This window comes from Pseudochaenichthys georgianus, chromosome 4, assembly GCF_902827115.2.
Source record: "Pseudochaenichthys georgianus chromosome 4, fPseGeo1.2, whole genome shotgun sequence".
NCBI classification, from domain to species: Eukaryota; Metazoa; Chordata; class Actinopteri; order Perciformes; family Channichthyidae; genus Pseudochaenichthys; species Pseudochaenichthys georgianus.
The window spans coordinates 38,130,854-38,147,910 of NC_047506.1; the positions used below are offsets into that span (position 1 = coordinate 38,130,854).

Below are 17,057 nucleotides of genomic sequence, written 5' to 3' on the forward strand. Positions count from 1 at the left end.
AACATCACAAAGAACATTTACAATTTTGCGCAAATTCCACGATAAAGCAGGTATTGATTATTTCAATTAAAATCAACTTAAGCCTCTTAATGTTTGAATAAATACTGTACACAGTCAAAACCTCATTGTACAAACAAGTTAAGGTGTTTCCCTCCTATGAGTTGAGACCTCTTAAGAGGTAGGGTGGAGGCCCTGGTTGTTTCTACGTTACTACTAGTTCTACAACAATCCAACTCAAAAGACATGGCAACCTATTTTTGAGCAAACAAGGTCAAGAACCTTTTTTATGCTTAATAGCACAAACAAGCATAAAGTCATTGCACAATAATGAGTAAGTAATGATAACGTGTTATCATGCAAGCATAAAACAGAACAGATGCAGAAGATTCATGCAGCGATGCAAGCGTGTTATTATGCCACATATTTAGAAGCCACTGCTTTCTCGAGGGAGCCTTTGTGATGCTAACTTCTGGGTCGCCCGAGAAAAAGACGTCATCACTGCACCACTCTGCCGTGGCAGCCGGTGTGATCCTATTGCCTGATGTCTCTAGTTATATCTGTGCTACATACACAATTTTCCGACATGATTGAATGTTGTCTGATGCTGCTTACAGTATGCTAACTTTTTGCCCCAGAAAGTGTCAATAAAAAGTATGCCTTAACTTTAAACAATACATTGATTACAAAAAACATTCAACAATGCAACTTTTCTCTTGATACGGGAACGTACCGTGCAGATTTTAAATGTTCACCTTGCATAATTCATCCATTTTCAAAAGTGTGAGGGTTTTAGCAGTCTGTATTTACCACAAGTAGCAAATGTGCAAACTTTAACTATGTTAGCTGTAGCTACACACATGGTGTGTTTTCTATTGATTTTGTATGCAATTGCATTGCTACAAAAATGAACCTTGTGTTCTAACATGCAAATCTTGATTTTAATCAATGTTTTGGGTCTCCATACTTATACATTAAAGCATTTTTATCATAAAAGGCACATGATTTAAAGCAATGCACATTTATTTTTTGGATCCCTGAAAAGCTTTCATTTCATCAGTATTGCAAATCTATTTATTTAGACATTTGACAATCAAATATTAAATAGCAAATTTTCCCTACGAAATGTTGTGTATCAAATGTGTTGCACATTCAATGTAATTATTCAAAAACACGTTTTCGAGACTAAAAATAACCAGTTTCATCATTATGACTGTGGACGCACTAAATACTAGAACAGTAGGTTAAACTCCCAACAATTATGTTTCCATCCAACAAATTAGCTTTTCATTAACTTGAGAAAGATATTTTCTCCTGGATTAGAATTGTTTTTGTTTATTACAAATGCATTTCTGATCAAGGTCAACATAAATCAGTGTATAGCAGAGATCGGGTTGGATGGATGAACACAAAAAAGGGACTTTCATCCAATGTGGCTCGTGTGAAACTAAAGTCGATGTTCACTTTAACCCATTTAAGTCCTTAACTTCAATAGCGTAACAAGATTTATTATTGCGCCTCATAGTTCTGTTGCCTAAACATTACAAAATAGTTTAAAACTGCGATCATAATCCAGGAAGAAATACTTTCCCTTGAAATGTAATTGAAAATGCAGTTTAGTTGTATTGGAACATTCATTTTAGGACACAGGGTTTTAGGAATAAACTGATTAACTGGGAATATAAAGAAGCAATTGTAGTAATCGCTGTGTAAGAAATAACATACTAAGGGACTACATACCTCATACAAAATGTGCACATACTGCATATTACATACAACCTAGTAGATTAACGATTACTGTTAGTATAATTTTACTAGTATTGGTAAAAGATGTATCAGATGACCGCCAGCGGCTCTCACATCCCTGAAAAACGTGCAGCTCATTTCCAAACAGGCCTTACTTTAATAAACTGATCACATATTGGGACTCTAAATATTTACTTTTTTTTGCATTTAAAATGATGTATACTCATTAATTAAGTGACAAATGAACAGTGTTTAGCTTAGCTTTACATCTTATAAAACCGACTCAGTCACAAAGCACCCAGATGCAATGCATTGTGGGGCAGTTGACTGGGTCGAGCACTGTAAGATCATGCTGCATACTCAGATATTCTTTCTCACGTGGCATTCGTCTTGCATGTCTTGCATACAAGAAATGCACATACTATGCTGTGTGAATGTCATACTTAAGAAGGCTGGTGCGTCAGTATGAGGTTTCAAACACGGCCAATAATGTTGGTATCCTTCTATCCAAAAGTATTTCTCGGTTTTTCTCATTTCAAAGTGTACAACATTCAGATTTCATTCAGCAGGTCTCCCTTGAAAAAGAGATCAATGATCTCAAGAGATACACCTGGATAAATAAAGGTTTGAAATGAAATGAAAATGATCCTTCTATCCAAAAGTATTTCTCGGTTTCTCATTTCAAAGTGTACAAAATTCAGACTAAATAATACAAGCTACAGCTCTCTTTCCATCATGCTAAAAAACATTCAAACTATTACAAATAACTTTATATATGAAACTGTTTTTTTGGTATAAAATAGTGCTTTACTCGCTTTTTTCACACAGACTATTCTAGCAAACATCATGCCTAACTACAAAAAACCCAGAAAACCCATTTACGCATATTTGTTACATAACTGTGAATCACATGACTCAGTGGAATTTGAAAGGATTAGACCTGCTGATCTGGTTTCTGATTGGCTAGATTGAGATTTGATTACAGTTTAAGAACCATTGCCCTTCCTCACAACAATTATGTTTTTGGAATAGCATTTTGAGATATTAATATCAAACGGTATTTCTCAGGGCTCTGTGCAGACTATTAGAAGCCAATATGTCAGCTTTTAAGTCCTTAATCTCTGGTCCTGAGCAAAGTGCTGCACAATGAGAGAGATGACTGGATGGTGGCATTCATTAGGGAGAGAATGTGAGGAGAATAAAGAGACAGAGCAGGCAGATGGATATCATTGACTGATGCTATGTAAAACATTAGGAGTTTGCAGACATTGGGAAAATGGCAGAGAATGACAAGTAGCGATAGAGAACAATTGTCAAACAGTGCATAATGGTTGTAAATGCATCCATCTGGAATTACTGCGCCTTGTGATTCCCATTCTGCTGTTTATCTTCACTTATGAGCGCCAACGCATTGGAGTGTTTCAACTCATTTACTCTGGGAGATTGTTATGAATGCTGCTTAGTTAGGACTGAGAAGCCAAGTGTGGCAGAATGTAGCTGTTTTCAAGTACTGGCTGATTCAAATGAAGGAAGATTATTAAAAAGCGTTTGGTTTTCGTATCGTGTCAGGACTCATTTTGCTCCTGGTTCGATTGTTACCAGCATATTAAGTAGACGTGACTATCAGCCATTTGGATGCTTTTCATACGGTCCATGCTACACAAACTAAAACGTTTTATCATCTACTCACACGGTAAAACACAAAAAGACCTATTAAAGGGATAGTGGAAATTGAACCCCAAATAGTTTCGTTTTAACTTATATACAAGCATAATTACGTACCAAAACAATCACACCTGATTAAAAAAATATAATAATTGAACTTTTTTAGAAACGAAATTATCGATTCAGCCAAACCGGAAGTGAGGAAAACTCAGGAAGACGAAACGATAACAAACAATGTAGAATGAACGTGGAAGGGCAAATATACCAGACAAAGAAGAAGGATTGTACGAGGTATCCAGTGATGATAGCGAGTCAGAAACATCCTCTCGGCTTTCCTACGAAAATGTAGTTTTAGGAACTGAATCTGAATCCGGTTCAGTAAGCGACGATGGTGAGAATATTGAGCCAGACGATGGACCATTACGTCCTTATTTGTTCGAGCCCGAGGAGATGGAGTTAGTTCACGGCATGGGCAATGGCGAGGATGACCAGGACCAGGCGCCAGATGATGCACCCCTACGCACAAATAATCTTGACTGGTAGGTCCCTAAGCATAGCTCACGCTAGGCGCTATATTATATATTGCAAAAGTTGGCATGCATGCACTGTAGGCCTATGGCTATGCCCGAGGATGACTGCATGTAGGGTACATTTCATAACATACCAGGGTCAGGTTCACATAAATTATCTTGTCACATTTATTATTGTATATGTAACAGCCTTATGGGCATTAATTACATGAATACATGTAAATGAATTGTATACTAGCATGATATACAGCTAGAGCCAATCGGTCTTTTGACGTAGTAGGGTCCTACTCCTAGGCTAGCCAGGCTTCCTGTCAAGTGTAGGCTGTACTCACAGTACTGTTAGTCTATCATGTCTATATGATGACTGTAGTGTACACATTCGACACTGTGTACCGGATTATCGGATGACGAGGCCTCCGGTCGCCTAATCGACAGGCAATAAATGGCATTGTACACAATGGTACAGGCTAATGATGCATTAAATCAGCCAGAAAACATAATAAAATACTCACTTCTTATGTATTCCACTTTCAATTTGAGCTAGAGACAGAGGAATCTCGAAACAATCGTCAGTAAAATGACGGGAGCACACGACTGCCGAAGTACTCGTCAGCTTCGGCTCCGTGAAGTTTGCCCGTGTTATCTGAACAAATTTCACCCACTGACGACGAATGGCTGGGTTTCTTGGAAACGCATGCGTCGAAACGCCATTCTCTGCATTTGCTGTCGCACTACAGCCATACAAAACACATCTATTCACCATAATAAAGGTCGGCTATTCACATGAAAATTCTATTGAATGTCCGCCATTGTTTGTGCCCGTCTTCCTTTGTTTTCGTCATCACCCGAAGATTCCCGAAGTATTTCGTTTCATTGAGAGGGCGTGGTCGGGAGCAGTAAAATTGAAAATAAAATGAAACTAGGCGCATGAAATTAAAAAAAATTGTTTATTATGCTTATTTTTAATAAAAATACATAAGTTTAACCCAAGATTCGCGGATTTCCACTATCCCTTTAAGTGAAGGTGTGCCATGCCATTGTTCTGAAGGTCTTTGACCTGAAAGCAAATGGCCATTGTTCAGTAGTCCACACTACGAAGTTGGACTGTTCGGGGACTTGAACAGGCGACCGTCTATACACCAAGCCAACTCGCGACAACCGAGCTCCTACCATCCAACTTTTCCAACAAAGCAGGCACAAAACACAGGACTTCATAGACGGTATGAAGTAGACATAGTAATTGTGACATCACCCGTTGGTTTGTGTCAATCCCAAGGTAGCCATGTCCAAAAGAATACCCTGCTTTTGTGTCTATTTTACTGTCAATGGGACCACACTTACAAGTAAACATTGTGCTTTATTGAAACAAAATTGAGATTTTAAATGAGACGATAAACCCATCAGGTAAATGTTTACCAAGGTAATAATCAATTGTCAAGGTTTTTTTCCATTGACTTCTTTGCAATCTGACTTGTTACTACGAGAGGACTTGTGTCCACAATGTTACGTTTCACTTTTACTTTGTAAATAACGTAGTTATTTCAATCCAACACCTTATCAAGTCATTTTGTTGTATTTGCCAATAACGGTATTTAATATGCTGATAACATTTGAAAGGAGTGCCATATTACAGACAATATTTTCAATATCAGTCCCTTATTTATTTTCGAATTCTTCCTCCCTTGTCTCTCTCAATGCTACCCTCCGGTTGCTCTGTTGGCTTGCACAGGGATAGACTACCACAATGTGCCTCCTACAATGAAGCCAACTGCTTCTTTTCATCTGACAGCAAGGATTTAACCAGCTTTACTAGCAGGAGAAGCTAGTGTGAGCAACAAGGACATGCTCCCCCACCTGTTTGTGTTGTTTGGGGATCCAGCCTAAAGCCAGAGGCATCCGTAAGCAGGTACTGACCCCCAGTCTCTGCAGCGATGAGCGGGTGTTTAATGTCTAAGCTCACTAAAGTCATCTACACACACACACAACTGAAAAAGTCATTTTAACTGTTTTACTCTAAGGGTGCTACCCAATGACTACACTGCAGGACATAAAAATAGGGTTTAATTTGAATTGCTTAAAGCATTAAATCCCTTAAATATCTGTTGTTTGAAACGTGAGTTATTGCTCTTCAACAACAGTAACAGGTTTTAAGATGCCATGGCTTACAGTGATTTTGGAGCAGCTAAAGGTTCTGACAGTAGTATGGCTTATTTCTTAACAAGGCATTTTTAGATTACTGCCAATTGCCGTTTTAAAATTCTTTGGTGACACCATTTTTAAATGTATTCATTGCGGAGATTCAGCAAACACAACTCTGGCCAAATCTGGTAAATTGTGAAAATGTGATTCTCCAAAAGCTTTTAGAATAAAAAACATTTGACATTAATCCTTTAAAAAAAACTGTCTCTTAAAACAGATGTTGTCACAAAACTATATTGACCATATCAGGAAATTGTCAAGTGAATTTATTTTATCTTACCCCTGTGTCACGATGGCTGCATCTAAAGTGTTAACACAATATGTTCTCTTTCTACACCTGAAGAGACATAATTCAGATTTTTCTAACCTTTTTTTGTATCAGGTAATATTAATGCTTTAGTTTTCTTTAATAAAAAATGGGATTTGTTTGGATAAAATGCATCTAAAAAAGAGCAAATGTACGGAGCCCTGGAGGGTTCATTGAGAGAAAAATAAATAAAACGTGGCCACGCTTTATTAACTCGTGCGCACACTTTATTAACTCGTGCGCACGCTTTATTAACTCGTGCCCACGCTTTATTAACTCGTGCGAACGAGAAAGTAAAACGTGGCCACGTTTGATTTATTTTGAGGGATTCCTGTCCGTGACTTACAGTATCTGCTGCCCACAGCTGTTTTATAGAAGGAAAACATCCTTCACTTTATGAAATCTCTGTGGCACCATGGCCTGTACTACGAAGCAGGATTTGCTATTTACACTATTCATTCATGAAGTATGACGCTGCGCTGTCAGCATGCGTCTCCATGTTTGTGATTGGTCAAATGTTGGTAACCCCGTCACTTTCACGTGAACGCACTCTCAGCCGGACAGAGAAACCCTGGTTGATTTGCTGAGTTAATAACCAGCTTCGTAGGACCGCTTAGCGACATCGCGTTTGTTAGGGTTAGTTAAGCCGGGTAAATCAAACATATCCAGGGTCTGTTGAACTGGCTTCGTCGTACAGGGCACTGGAGGCAGTAACGTGTAACCCAGCAGAATCTGAGAAGAGCAGCACCAGCTGCAAAGAGCGGTGCCTTTTACTGTTTACTTCACTGCCTTGCCCTTCATTAGAACCGCTGGATAGAGGTCGAGGCTGCTACGTTTAACCACACACACCTACACACATCGAACTACCAGAGTATTCCCCTCGTTTTATGAAGGAGATGTCCTGTCACCGGGGCGCATGATGTGTGTGTGTGTGTGTGTGTGTTCGGTGTGTTTGTGTGTGTCCGACACCCCCGGTATTTGTTTTCAAATTACCACGAACAGTAATTTACACAAATCTGGTTCTCCATAGTTATATGTGTATTCCCAAATGAAAGAAATTCGTTTAATCTTAATCTCGATGTGCTATAGTCCTGCCGGAGTGCACCGGAACGAACGATACTATCATAAATACTGATAGTGGTGGTCTAATGGATAGTGAGGTGGGGTGAAGATCGGAAGGTTGTGAGTTCAAATCCCGCCAGGAACACCACCACTAGTGTGCCCTTGAGTAAGGCACTTAGCCCTTAGTTACTCCAGGGAGAACGTCCCTGTAATTGGTCATTGTAAATCGCTTTGGATAAAAGCGTCAGCTAAATGAAATATAATGTAATGTAATAAACAAATGCCCACACGCACACACACACACAAAACGAGGCCACGCTTTATTAACTCGTGCGCACGCTTTAGTAACTCGTGCGCACGCTTTAATAACTCGTGCGCACGCTTTATTTATTTTTCTCTCTATGAACCCTCCAGGGCTCCGTACAAATGTCAGGTGAAGGACATGTTATATTTAAACAAATGTCCTATGCCTTTTATTGCTGGTCTGCTATCATTGGGAGAGGGTATAGTGCAATTTAAATAACCCAATATGTGTCAGAAGTCCACATTATTTGCATATCAAAGAGCTAGTGTGCAACAAGTTGATTTCAATACATTCATTATTCACGACCCTTTAAATGAAAATCGTTAAAAAAAACATTTCTTACTTGATTCGGGATTGGATATTGTTGTGTTCAATATTGGTTATTAAGGAAGTTATGACGGGTACAAATACCACTATGGGATTTTTGTATTTTTCTTTTATGTTCCCTCCCAATGAGTGTGTGGATTCTTAACTTAAGATAAGGTTGTGGATTTTGGACTTTATTGACTGGAAAAGTGGCCATTTTTCCTCAAGTGCATTATGTTCACTTGTGGGTCTTTGTCAGCTTAATCATTTTTTATCATTTGGGTAATTTTCAAACAAGCCCATGCCAAAACACACCAGCCTCTCTGCGGAGCGGATGGCCCGGAGGATGAGGGACAGAGACTGGTTCATGGTGCTGTGGCAGAGCACTTCCTTGGCTGCCGAGTTGTGTTTGAGAGCTCTGCTGGTGACGTTGCAATGCAGGACGGCTTCCTGTGAGAACCTGAGCACGGAGAACTGAGGGGTCCTCCCTGGGAGGCTGTACAGCAGGTTCCTATAGGGAGAAGGTGAGAGAGAAGGAGGACAATGTGTGTGAATAACTTCATATAAGTGGAAAATTGCCTCGTTCCAACTGGACAAATAACCCACTAGTACTGACTGTAGACCACCCGCTCCTGCTTCAACACACACACAGTGTTGCTTCTTTCTGTTGCTATGTGACCAGCGTTACATTGGATAAGTAGTCAAAACAATAATAATGTAGATAACATTAGATATGAGGCAGCAGTAGCTCAGTCTGTAGGGACTTGGCTTGGGAACCGAAGGGTCGCTGGTTCAATTCCCGATCGTACCACACATATTGAATGTGGACTGATAGCTGGAGAGGTGCTAAGGTGTCCTCGAGCAAGATGTTCTTGAACAAGGCACCGACAACTGCACCTTAATATACTTAATCCACATTTGGGAACCATTATTCTCACAATAATTTATTATTCTTTATTGCATTAATTTGTATAGTACTGTATCATGTCTATATCATCTTTTGTTTCATTTGTATTTTCTTTGGTTTTACACGCTCAAAATAATTAAATAAACTAAACAATAGCCGCCTGTTAACAGGCTTTACAGGTCAGCTGAAAATATAATGAAATACAATAATTGATTAACATAAACAGTAAATACATGCATATCTACAGTAGAAAATACATATATCTATTGAGTATCTAAAGAATACGCAATATAAAATGTATAGAATAAATGTGAATACTCTATAATAGATTAACTATAAATTCAATTAATTATTACAGCTTATTAACTAAAAAAACATACAATCAATATGTTGTCCTCAAAGAAACCAGTCTCCATTGAAAGAAACAGCAATTTGACCTTGCTCCTGCTAGTAGAAATATACTTCATTCTGACTCAATAGAAACCAAATACAACTCAAAACCACCTTGATCAGTCTTTCCATTGTTCCAACAATCACAATTGGTTGAAATAAACCAAATGCAACAAGATTGATCGGAAAGGAAGTAAGTAAGTAAAACTTTATTTATATAGCACCCTTCTCAACACGAATGTACAAAGTGCTTTACAGTATATACAGTACACAATACACAATTCATAGTACAAGTATAACATAAAACACAGCAGGTAAAACACAGGATAAAACACCAATGAAAAACAGCTACAAGCGCACCTCCTCCGGCGCCCCAAAGGCCTGTCGGAACAGGTGAGTCTTTAGCTGCCCCTTAAAAATCTCTACTGAGACAGAGGCTCTCAGTGTCCGGGGGAGTTTATTCCAAAACCTTGGGGCCACCGCCTCAAAGGCACAGTCCCCCTTAGTTTTTAGCCTGGTTCGGGGCACCCTTAGGAGGCCTTGCTCAGAGGACCTCAGGGCCCGGGTTGTGATGTGAGGGTGGATCAGGTCGTTGATGTAGGCTGGGGCTTGGCCATGGACAGCTCTATATGTGAAAACCAAGACCTTGAATTGGGTTCTGAGATGGACAGGGAGCCAGTGCAGGGCGGAAAGGATCTGGACCTGTTGTAGCCGGTTTATCGATGTTTTATTGAGGCAGGAGAAAAGGGCATTGCAATAATCAAGCCGGGATGAAATGAAGGCATGGATAGCCATCTCCATTTCTGCATTTGATAGAACCCCCCTGAGCTTGGCAATGTTCCTGAGATGGAAAAAACAGGCACGGGTCAGGAGTTTGATATGTTTGTCTAGCAGCATAGACTGATCGAAGGTACTGTAACACCAAGGTTTTTGATGTTTGCCCTAACGTTACCACTGAAGGAACCCAGGCGGCTTGCTACCTTAGAGGCGATGCTACCAGCCGCTAAAGCCAATACTTCTGTTGTTGATGCATTGAGCTGTAGGAAGTTGCTTGACATCCACTCCTCGATTGCAGACAGACATGTAACCAGGGTGTTTAAGTTTTCCATTTTGGCGGGTTTGAAGGAGAAGTATAACTGGATATCATCTGCATACAAATGATACGAGACACTCTTGAATTTGCTAATCAAGCGGCCTAATGGGAGCATATAAAGGGCAAAAAGAAGGGGGGCTAAAACAGAACCCTGGGGCAGGCTGCAAGATAGGGGAGTGCTATGTCATGAGAACGGGCCCACCGCCACAGAGAAACTTCTCCCACTGAGGTACGAGGCAAACCACTGGAGGGCAGACCCTGAGATGCCTACCCACTCCCTGAGTCTATCTAGCATGATGGCGTGGTCCACTGTGTCAAACGCTGCACTCAGGTCCAACAACACCAGAACCACGCAATCACCTGCATCCGATGCCATCATGAGGTCACTGGAGACCCGGAGGAGAGCTGATTCTGTGGAGCGGTGTTTTCTGAAACCTGATTGGGATTTGTCAAGGATGTTAATGTCATTCAGAAATGTATTGAGTTGATTAGCAACGACTTTTTCTAAAACTTTTGACACAAATGGGAGCTTTGAGATGGGCCTGGACAATGGTGTTTATGGTTTTAAATAGCACTCTGGGGTTGTGCTTACTAGAGGAGATGAGGTTGGAAAAATAAGTAGCCCGGGCGTTTTTGACCAAGTTGTTATAACCACAGAAAAGGTCCTTCAGATGGAGACAGTGTACCTGGAGGCTGTTACGTTCTCCTCGAAGATACCAGACTCCATTGACAAACAAATCATTTTACCGAGTTGATTATCATAAAAGCCACTTAGTTTGAACTTGACAGAAGATTGCTCATTTGAACAATGAAAAAAAAAGATGAAATAAGTATCTTGTATAAAAGAATGATCACAGGAACCGCCATCTACTGTTTTGACTCACACTGCTTTCTGAGTGAAACCAGAAAGACATTTTGGGTAACTGGAAAATGATTCTATGGGTTTTCTGTGTTAAGAAACCCTGAAACAGTCTAGATGTTGGAAAGAGGGTAATGACACCCTGCACCCAGTGTAAGCAATGTGGGCCACATGATTATTCATTATAATCATTTTACATGTCTCTTTGTCTTCATGTCACACTGCTGTACCCACGATCATGCACACACGGCACATACATAGACGCAGACAAGCCTTCGGGTGGGGGGGAGCAGTGGCTTGTAGGTCAGAGCGGCAGAGACTGCACAGTGCTGCTGCCCTCTGGGCTGAAGTACATTGATTTCTATTAAAGTGGCTGAACAGACAGTCTTACGGAGTAAATGGAGTGATTTTTCATCTGTTAAGACACCGTTTGTGAGCTGTAGGGTGTGAAGGAACCTCGACCTTCAGCACACAATTGTAGACTCAAAGTCAGATGTATCTCTACACCTACAGTGAGGCTCCTGTATGCTATATATTTGCTTTGAATGGTTATTATCTATAAATATTTAAATAACGTAATGTTTATACGTGTGTTGCTTGATGTAAGTAGCTGTCACTCATCACATAATCCATGTGTGCTAGCTCGGAATCTTCTGTGTTTGACTTTATGACAACATACTCTCTTCTATGCTGCAGCCAACACAAAGGGTATAAAGTCTGCACTTTCAACTGTGTTGCCATACAATGATAACATACCTTTCTCATTAATAACACAACAGATGTCTATATGAAACAGAATCCGTTGTAATGCTCTCCAGATTATTTTCAAGTTTCTCTAAATTGGTTTTCATACTGTTCTGAAAAGAATGGTGGCTGTGGCTGACTATTGATTCTCGATAACCCTAACATTTCTATAACAATTATTACATTTATTTTACAATTTGCTTGAATGAAATGATGGTGTCTGTACGTAGTAAGTGAACTGTTCTGGTCAGATCACCCAAACTCGTTGGCTTCTTTAAGGGCATTCCAGAAAACGGTAACACCAGCATTACGTTTTAAAGTTGAAATGTTACAAAATATACGCATCCAGCTCAATGGTTGTTCTGATTGGCTGGTAGAGATGTCACATGTAACAATGTGAGCGTTAAAGATAACAGCAAAAGAGAGTTAATGTGTTTGTTTAAAGGTTTGTTTACTAAAGGCTCTCAATGTCCTACAATAATATAGCAAATGCAAGCGACATAAATGAAGGTAATGGAGCATTAATACCAACAATAATACCATACTAATTGATTTTTAAAATTGTATTACAAGAGTATGTTGGAAAGTGACAATGGTAAGTTCCATGCTTGTTACGGGGGATAAAAAAGCTAGGAACCATAGAACAACTTTTCCGATATTATCCCTAACAGGTGAGCAAAAGGGAACAAAAAAGAAGAAAATAGAAGAAAGAATAAGAGAGCAATGCCTCAGAGCCAATATAATCTCATATGCCCATTTCCTCTGACCAACAGACTGTCATCCAGTGTCTCTCTGTGGATATCCAGTTATGAAAGAGGTTAGAAAGAGCACCTCAGAGTGTACATAAAGACATCTGCTATCGATCAGAGAGGCCCCGTGCAGCCTGACATCCACTCTTAATGGAGCCTGCCTCCTGCTCTGCAACACAACAAATTGGGTTTAAACGATGTCTCCTGCCCCAAGTGTCACTCACTGTGCAGCAGCAGCAGCAGCAGCGTCCATCCAGCACCGACAGCAGCACAGTGATCTGAGCGTCCGCCGCCTCTCAGTGAGAATCTATTAAAGGTATGGTTGCAAATGGAGCTGAACCTTAAGTAGTGAGATGTCACAGTGGACATGTTCTGCCCATTTTCAGGTTCATATTTCTATTTAGTGTTTCTACTGTGACATGTCTCCATGTTTTAATGTTCAAAAAGCTCTTTATTTTTCTCATACTCTGTCTGACACCAGAGCCCAGTCTGCTCTGATTGGTTAGCTAGCTGTTGTGATTGGTCAACCGCTTAGAGATGTCCCACCCCTTAGCCTATCAAGCCAGCCAATAGAAGCATGAGTGTTACATAGTGATCATGTATCTATGTTCCTGAAGTAAACAAAGGAGTCCAATGGAGGTGTTTCAGGCAAGGGGGGGGAGTGTGTGGGAGCGAAACTGAGGTTACCTACTGTAACCCAGCTTCTATGAGTAAATGGCAGAGTTCTATTTCGTATATGGCTTCGCCCTCTAAGGCTATCGCTATTGGGTTATCCCTCTGCGCCCCCGCGCAGCACTGAAACACTTGTAGTCCACGCCCACCCGCTAGGTGGGCCCCACCCTCGGGCCTCCTTCCGGTATAAATAGGAAGGGGGGCCCGGCAATCTGCTCCCATACAAAATAACTTTTCTTCAGCTATTCGTAGAGCCAGTGGGGCCCAGCGCTTAGAGGGCTGCGCCATTTACTCATAGAAGCTGGGTTACAGTAGGTAACCTCAGTTCTATTTCAGATATGGCTTCGCCCTCGGCTATCGCTATTGGGTTAAGGGCGAAGCACGATGTAGTCTGCGCCCCACTGGGTCCGCCCGGCACTAGAAGCACAGACACACTGCTCAATAACCCCCCCTGTCTGTTGTGCCATGCGTAATGGTGCATCACCGTCCCTGGAACATAGCAAAACATGCCTATCTTCCCGACGGGGTGAAGGCTGGGAACAATACATACCGGCCGCTGTGAGAGAGTAGAGACGAAGGTCCCACCTTATCCTGCGATCATAGAGGGGGAACAGCCGCTCTCTGCGTGTCAGACAGGTAGGAGAGAGCTCAACTGGATCCCTGACGTCACTCACTCTGATCAGGCACTCCGTACGAAGTGTGTCAGAGGAAAAAGGAACATCCTTCCTATAAGAGGGAAAAAGGGCCGCTCTCCGCGTGCCGAGAGGCAGGAGAGAGGCGCACAGCCTGCTCCCTGACATCACTCACTCCGACAGGACACCCAGTACGGGGTGCGTCAGAGAGGAATGGGAAACATCCCTCAAATAAAAATGAATAAATGAACAGGGGGAAGACCAAGATGCAGCAGTGCAAATATCTTCCACTGTCATTCCTCCGTGCAAAGCCGTGGAGGAGGAAATTCCTCTGGTGGAGTGCGCTTTGATGTTCTCCGAGGGCTCCACCCCAGAGGAGACATATGCGTGCGACACAGCCTCACACAGCCAGTGTGACAGCCGTTGTGCAGACCGAGGTTGCCCGATCGAGCGCTCTCTATAGTGCACAAACAGGCACTGAGAACGGCGCCAGGACAGAGGAGATGAGACGTGGCTTCTTCCTCCGACCTGTGAGGAGGGGGAAAGAAGCCAGCCAGGGTGATCACTCTCGACTCTAAAAGAGTTGTGATGACCTTAGGCATGAAGCCGGGTTAGGGCGTAAAACAGCTGAACTGCCATCTCCTTGGATCCGGAGACACAGAGAGAGCAGACAAATCACTCACCCTTTTCTCTGATAGAGCCAAAAGCAGTACTACTTTGGCTGAACACAGTTTAAGGGGAACCTGATCTGGTTCAAATGGGGCTTTGCTTTAGTGCACGTAACACCAAAGCCAAATCCCACTGAGGCGCCAGTGTGCGTGACACAGGTCTGAGTCTCCATACTCCTCGCATAACGGCTGCTGCGTTCTGCGAGCCCCTCGGTTCAATTCGCCGGGAATATACATTGCTCTGATGGAGAGCAACGTGTGTGCGCGCCCAGAACAGCAGCCGCCTGGCTGCGTTCAGAAGCTGCACAGATCGTACTCCTCCCTGGCGATTGAGGTAGGCTGCTTCCATAGCCGTGGCCTGTTGTCTGTGCAAATCAACACGTTTGATTGTACAGCAACAGGGCGACTCCCCCGTTCTTTTCCGAGATTTTGAAAATAGCGGGGGTAAAAAGCGCGCAAGACACTGTTCCTGGGATAACAGGAGTGTTTCTTGTATCCCATGGAACTGCTTCTCTGTGATGTGCCGTAATGGTCGTCATGGTGACGAGCCACGCCATCGCTGCCCGTGAGGCAAAAGGGCTGCGAGGGAGTTTCCACACGCTGCATTTCACTTCGTCTCTCATCATGAGGCGCGTACACGCCCAGAGGATGAGAGGTGTGTGTATGCTGTCCACACGAGGCGTTATAACGGTGCTCGTGGATTTATTATGACCGTGTGTAGGAGGCATATCTGGGACAGCGGAATGCCGCGAGCTCTGCAGTTTATAAACCAATAGGTTTAAAACAGCAGGCTTCTGCAGCGAATGAACCACCTCTGGAGTGTCCCCCTGTTGGAAGAGACCCAGGGGAATCCCCACGTGACCAGCTGACGTCAACGCCGAGCAGCTGCATCACGGAGAGGGCTGTGTGGGTTGTGACATGCCGGAGGAGAGCTGTCAGTTTCTCCACTCGCTGCCGCGAGAGCCGCGCTCTGCTGCTGGCTGAGTTTAATTCCACTCCAGATAAACGTTTGTCTGAGAGGGAAGAGGACAGCTCTTCTTCCAATTTATTATGAAACCCAGGCTTTGACAGCCTTATCCGTCCTCCCAAATCCCATGGAAATGATTTACTCTTAGGCTTTGCACCCAGAGAGTTCCAGAGAGGACTACCACTTGTAGATTTATTACCCGGTACACAGCCCTCCTGTTCCTTGGAATCCTAGCTGCTAACTAGCTGTGAGTTAGCATGCCTTTGTCCATTATTTTGCAACACTGATAAAGTGGTGTCATTCCAACCTAGTCCATTCACTTCCACATTAACTTCCAACCGTTGCATTTTCATTTCCAACATGGCCATCTTCTGTAGAAGTTTAAGGAAGTCATCTGTCATCAGAGAACGGAGGCATTTTGCTGCTAACTAACTTAAGCTAAATAGCATGCTTTAGCTGTTGCTAGGCCACGCTACTGAAAACCTCCATCTATTTACGAAGAATAACAGTCCCAGTGATAAGTCAATGTCCAGGAGCCGCTGCTCGAAGTTTTCATAAAAGAAAAATAGGAAAATCAGCATAAAAAAGTAAGCAGAGGCAAGATCAAGCAGAAAAGCGTCTGCACTGTAAGAAAACAGGAACAATGCAGACCCTTTACATGCACACCAATCTATATAACAGACAGGAAAGGGAAAACTCCAAAGAGCATAACATGGCCTCTTTAAGACTTATATGGGGTATGACATCATTGTTAGAAGTGATATAAAACATTATTTAAGCATTTTCAGGACAGGTAATGCTACAAATGTGAATGTATGACAATTACATGGGAGGAACATTTTAATGTTTATACTGTATACTGAATCTGAAACACACTTGCAACCTGTTTCACAAAAGCTAGATAGACAAGCGCTTAAATGAGGGGTCAAAATGGTAATCTCTGCTGTTACCTATTACAGTATATACTTAAACTGAAACGCGAGGGGGTATGTTTGATATTTTGTGAATTTCAACACTTTATTTTAGTGCTGTACTCCTTGAAGCACATGGTTGTAGAAGTTGTAAGGGAAATAACTAAGCACTGGACCTGGTGTGACAGGGCTTTCTCTGTTTCTGCCCCTCCCTCTTGACCCTCCCCCCTAACCACATCAGACTGTCAACCACCCTACCATCCTTTTAACAAGCCCTTAAAACCAATTACTTTAAGCTTGCCTTTTCTCGTTTTAAAAACAAAAATACATTTGAAATTGGAATTGAATT

At 42.0% G+C, this 17,057-nt stretch overlaps 1 protein-coding gene across 1 annotated transcript in view; it reads right to left on the bottom strand.

Annotated features, from left to right (window-relative positions):
* Positions 1 to 8,334: 8,334 nt before the first annotated feature.
* The window catches only part of LOC117445970 (inactive N-acetylated-alpha-linked acidic dipeptidase-like protein 2), a 656,924-nt gene continuing 648,201 nt past the window's right edge, over positions 8,335 to 17,057 (bottom strand). Inside the window, exon 16 of the mRNA XM_034081942.1 lies at positions 8,335 to 8,627. Coding sequence (XP_033937833.1) covers positions 8,381 to 8,627 — 247 coding nt within the window. The 3' untranslated portion in view covers positions 8,335 to 8,380. The remainder of the gene's footprint in view (positions 8,628 to 17,057) is intronic.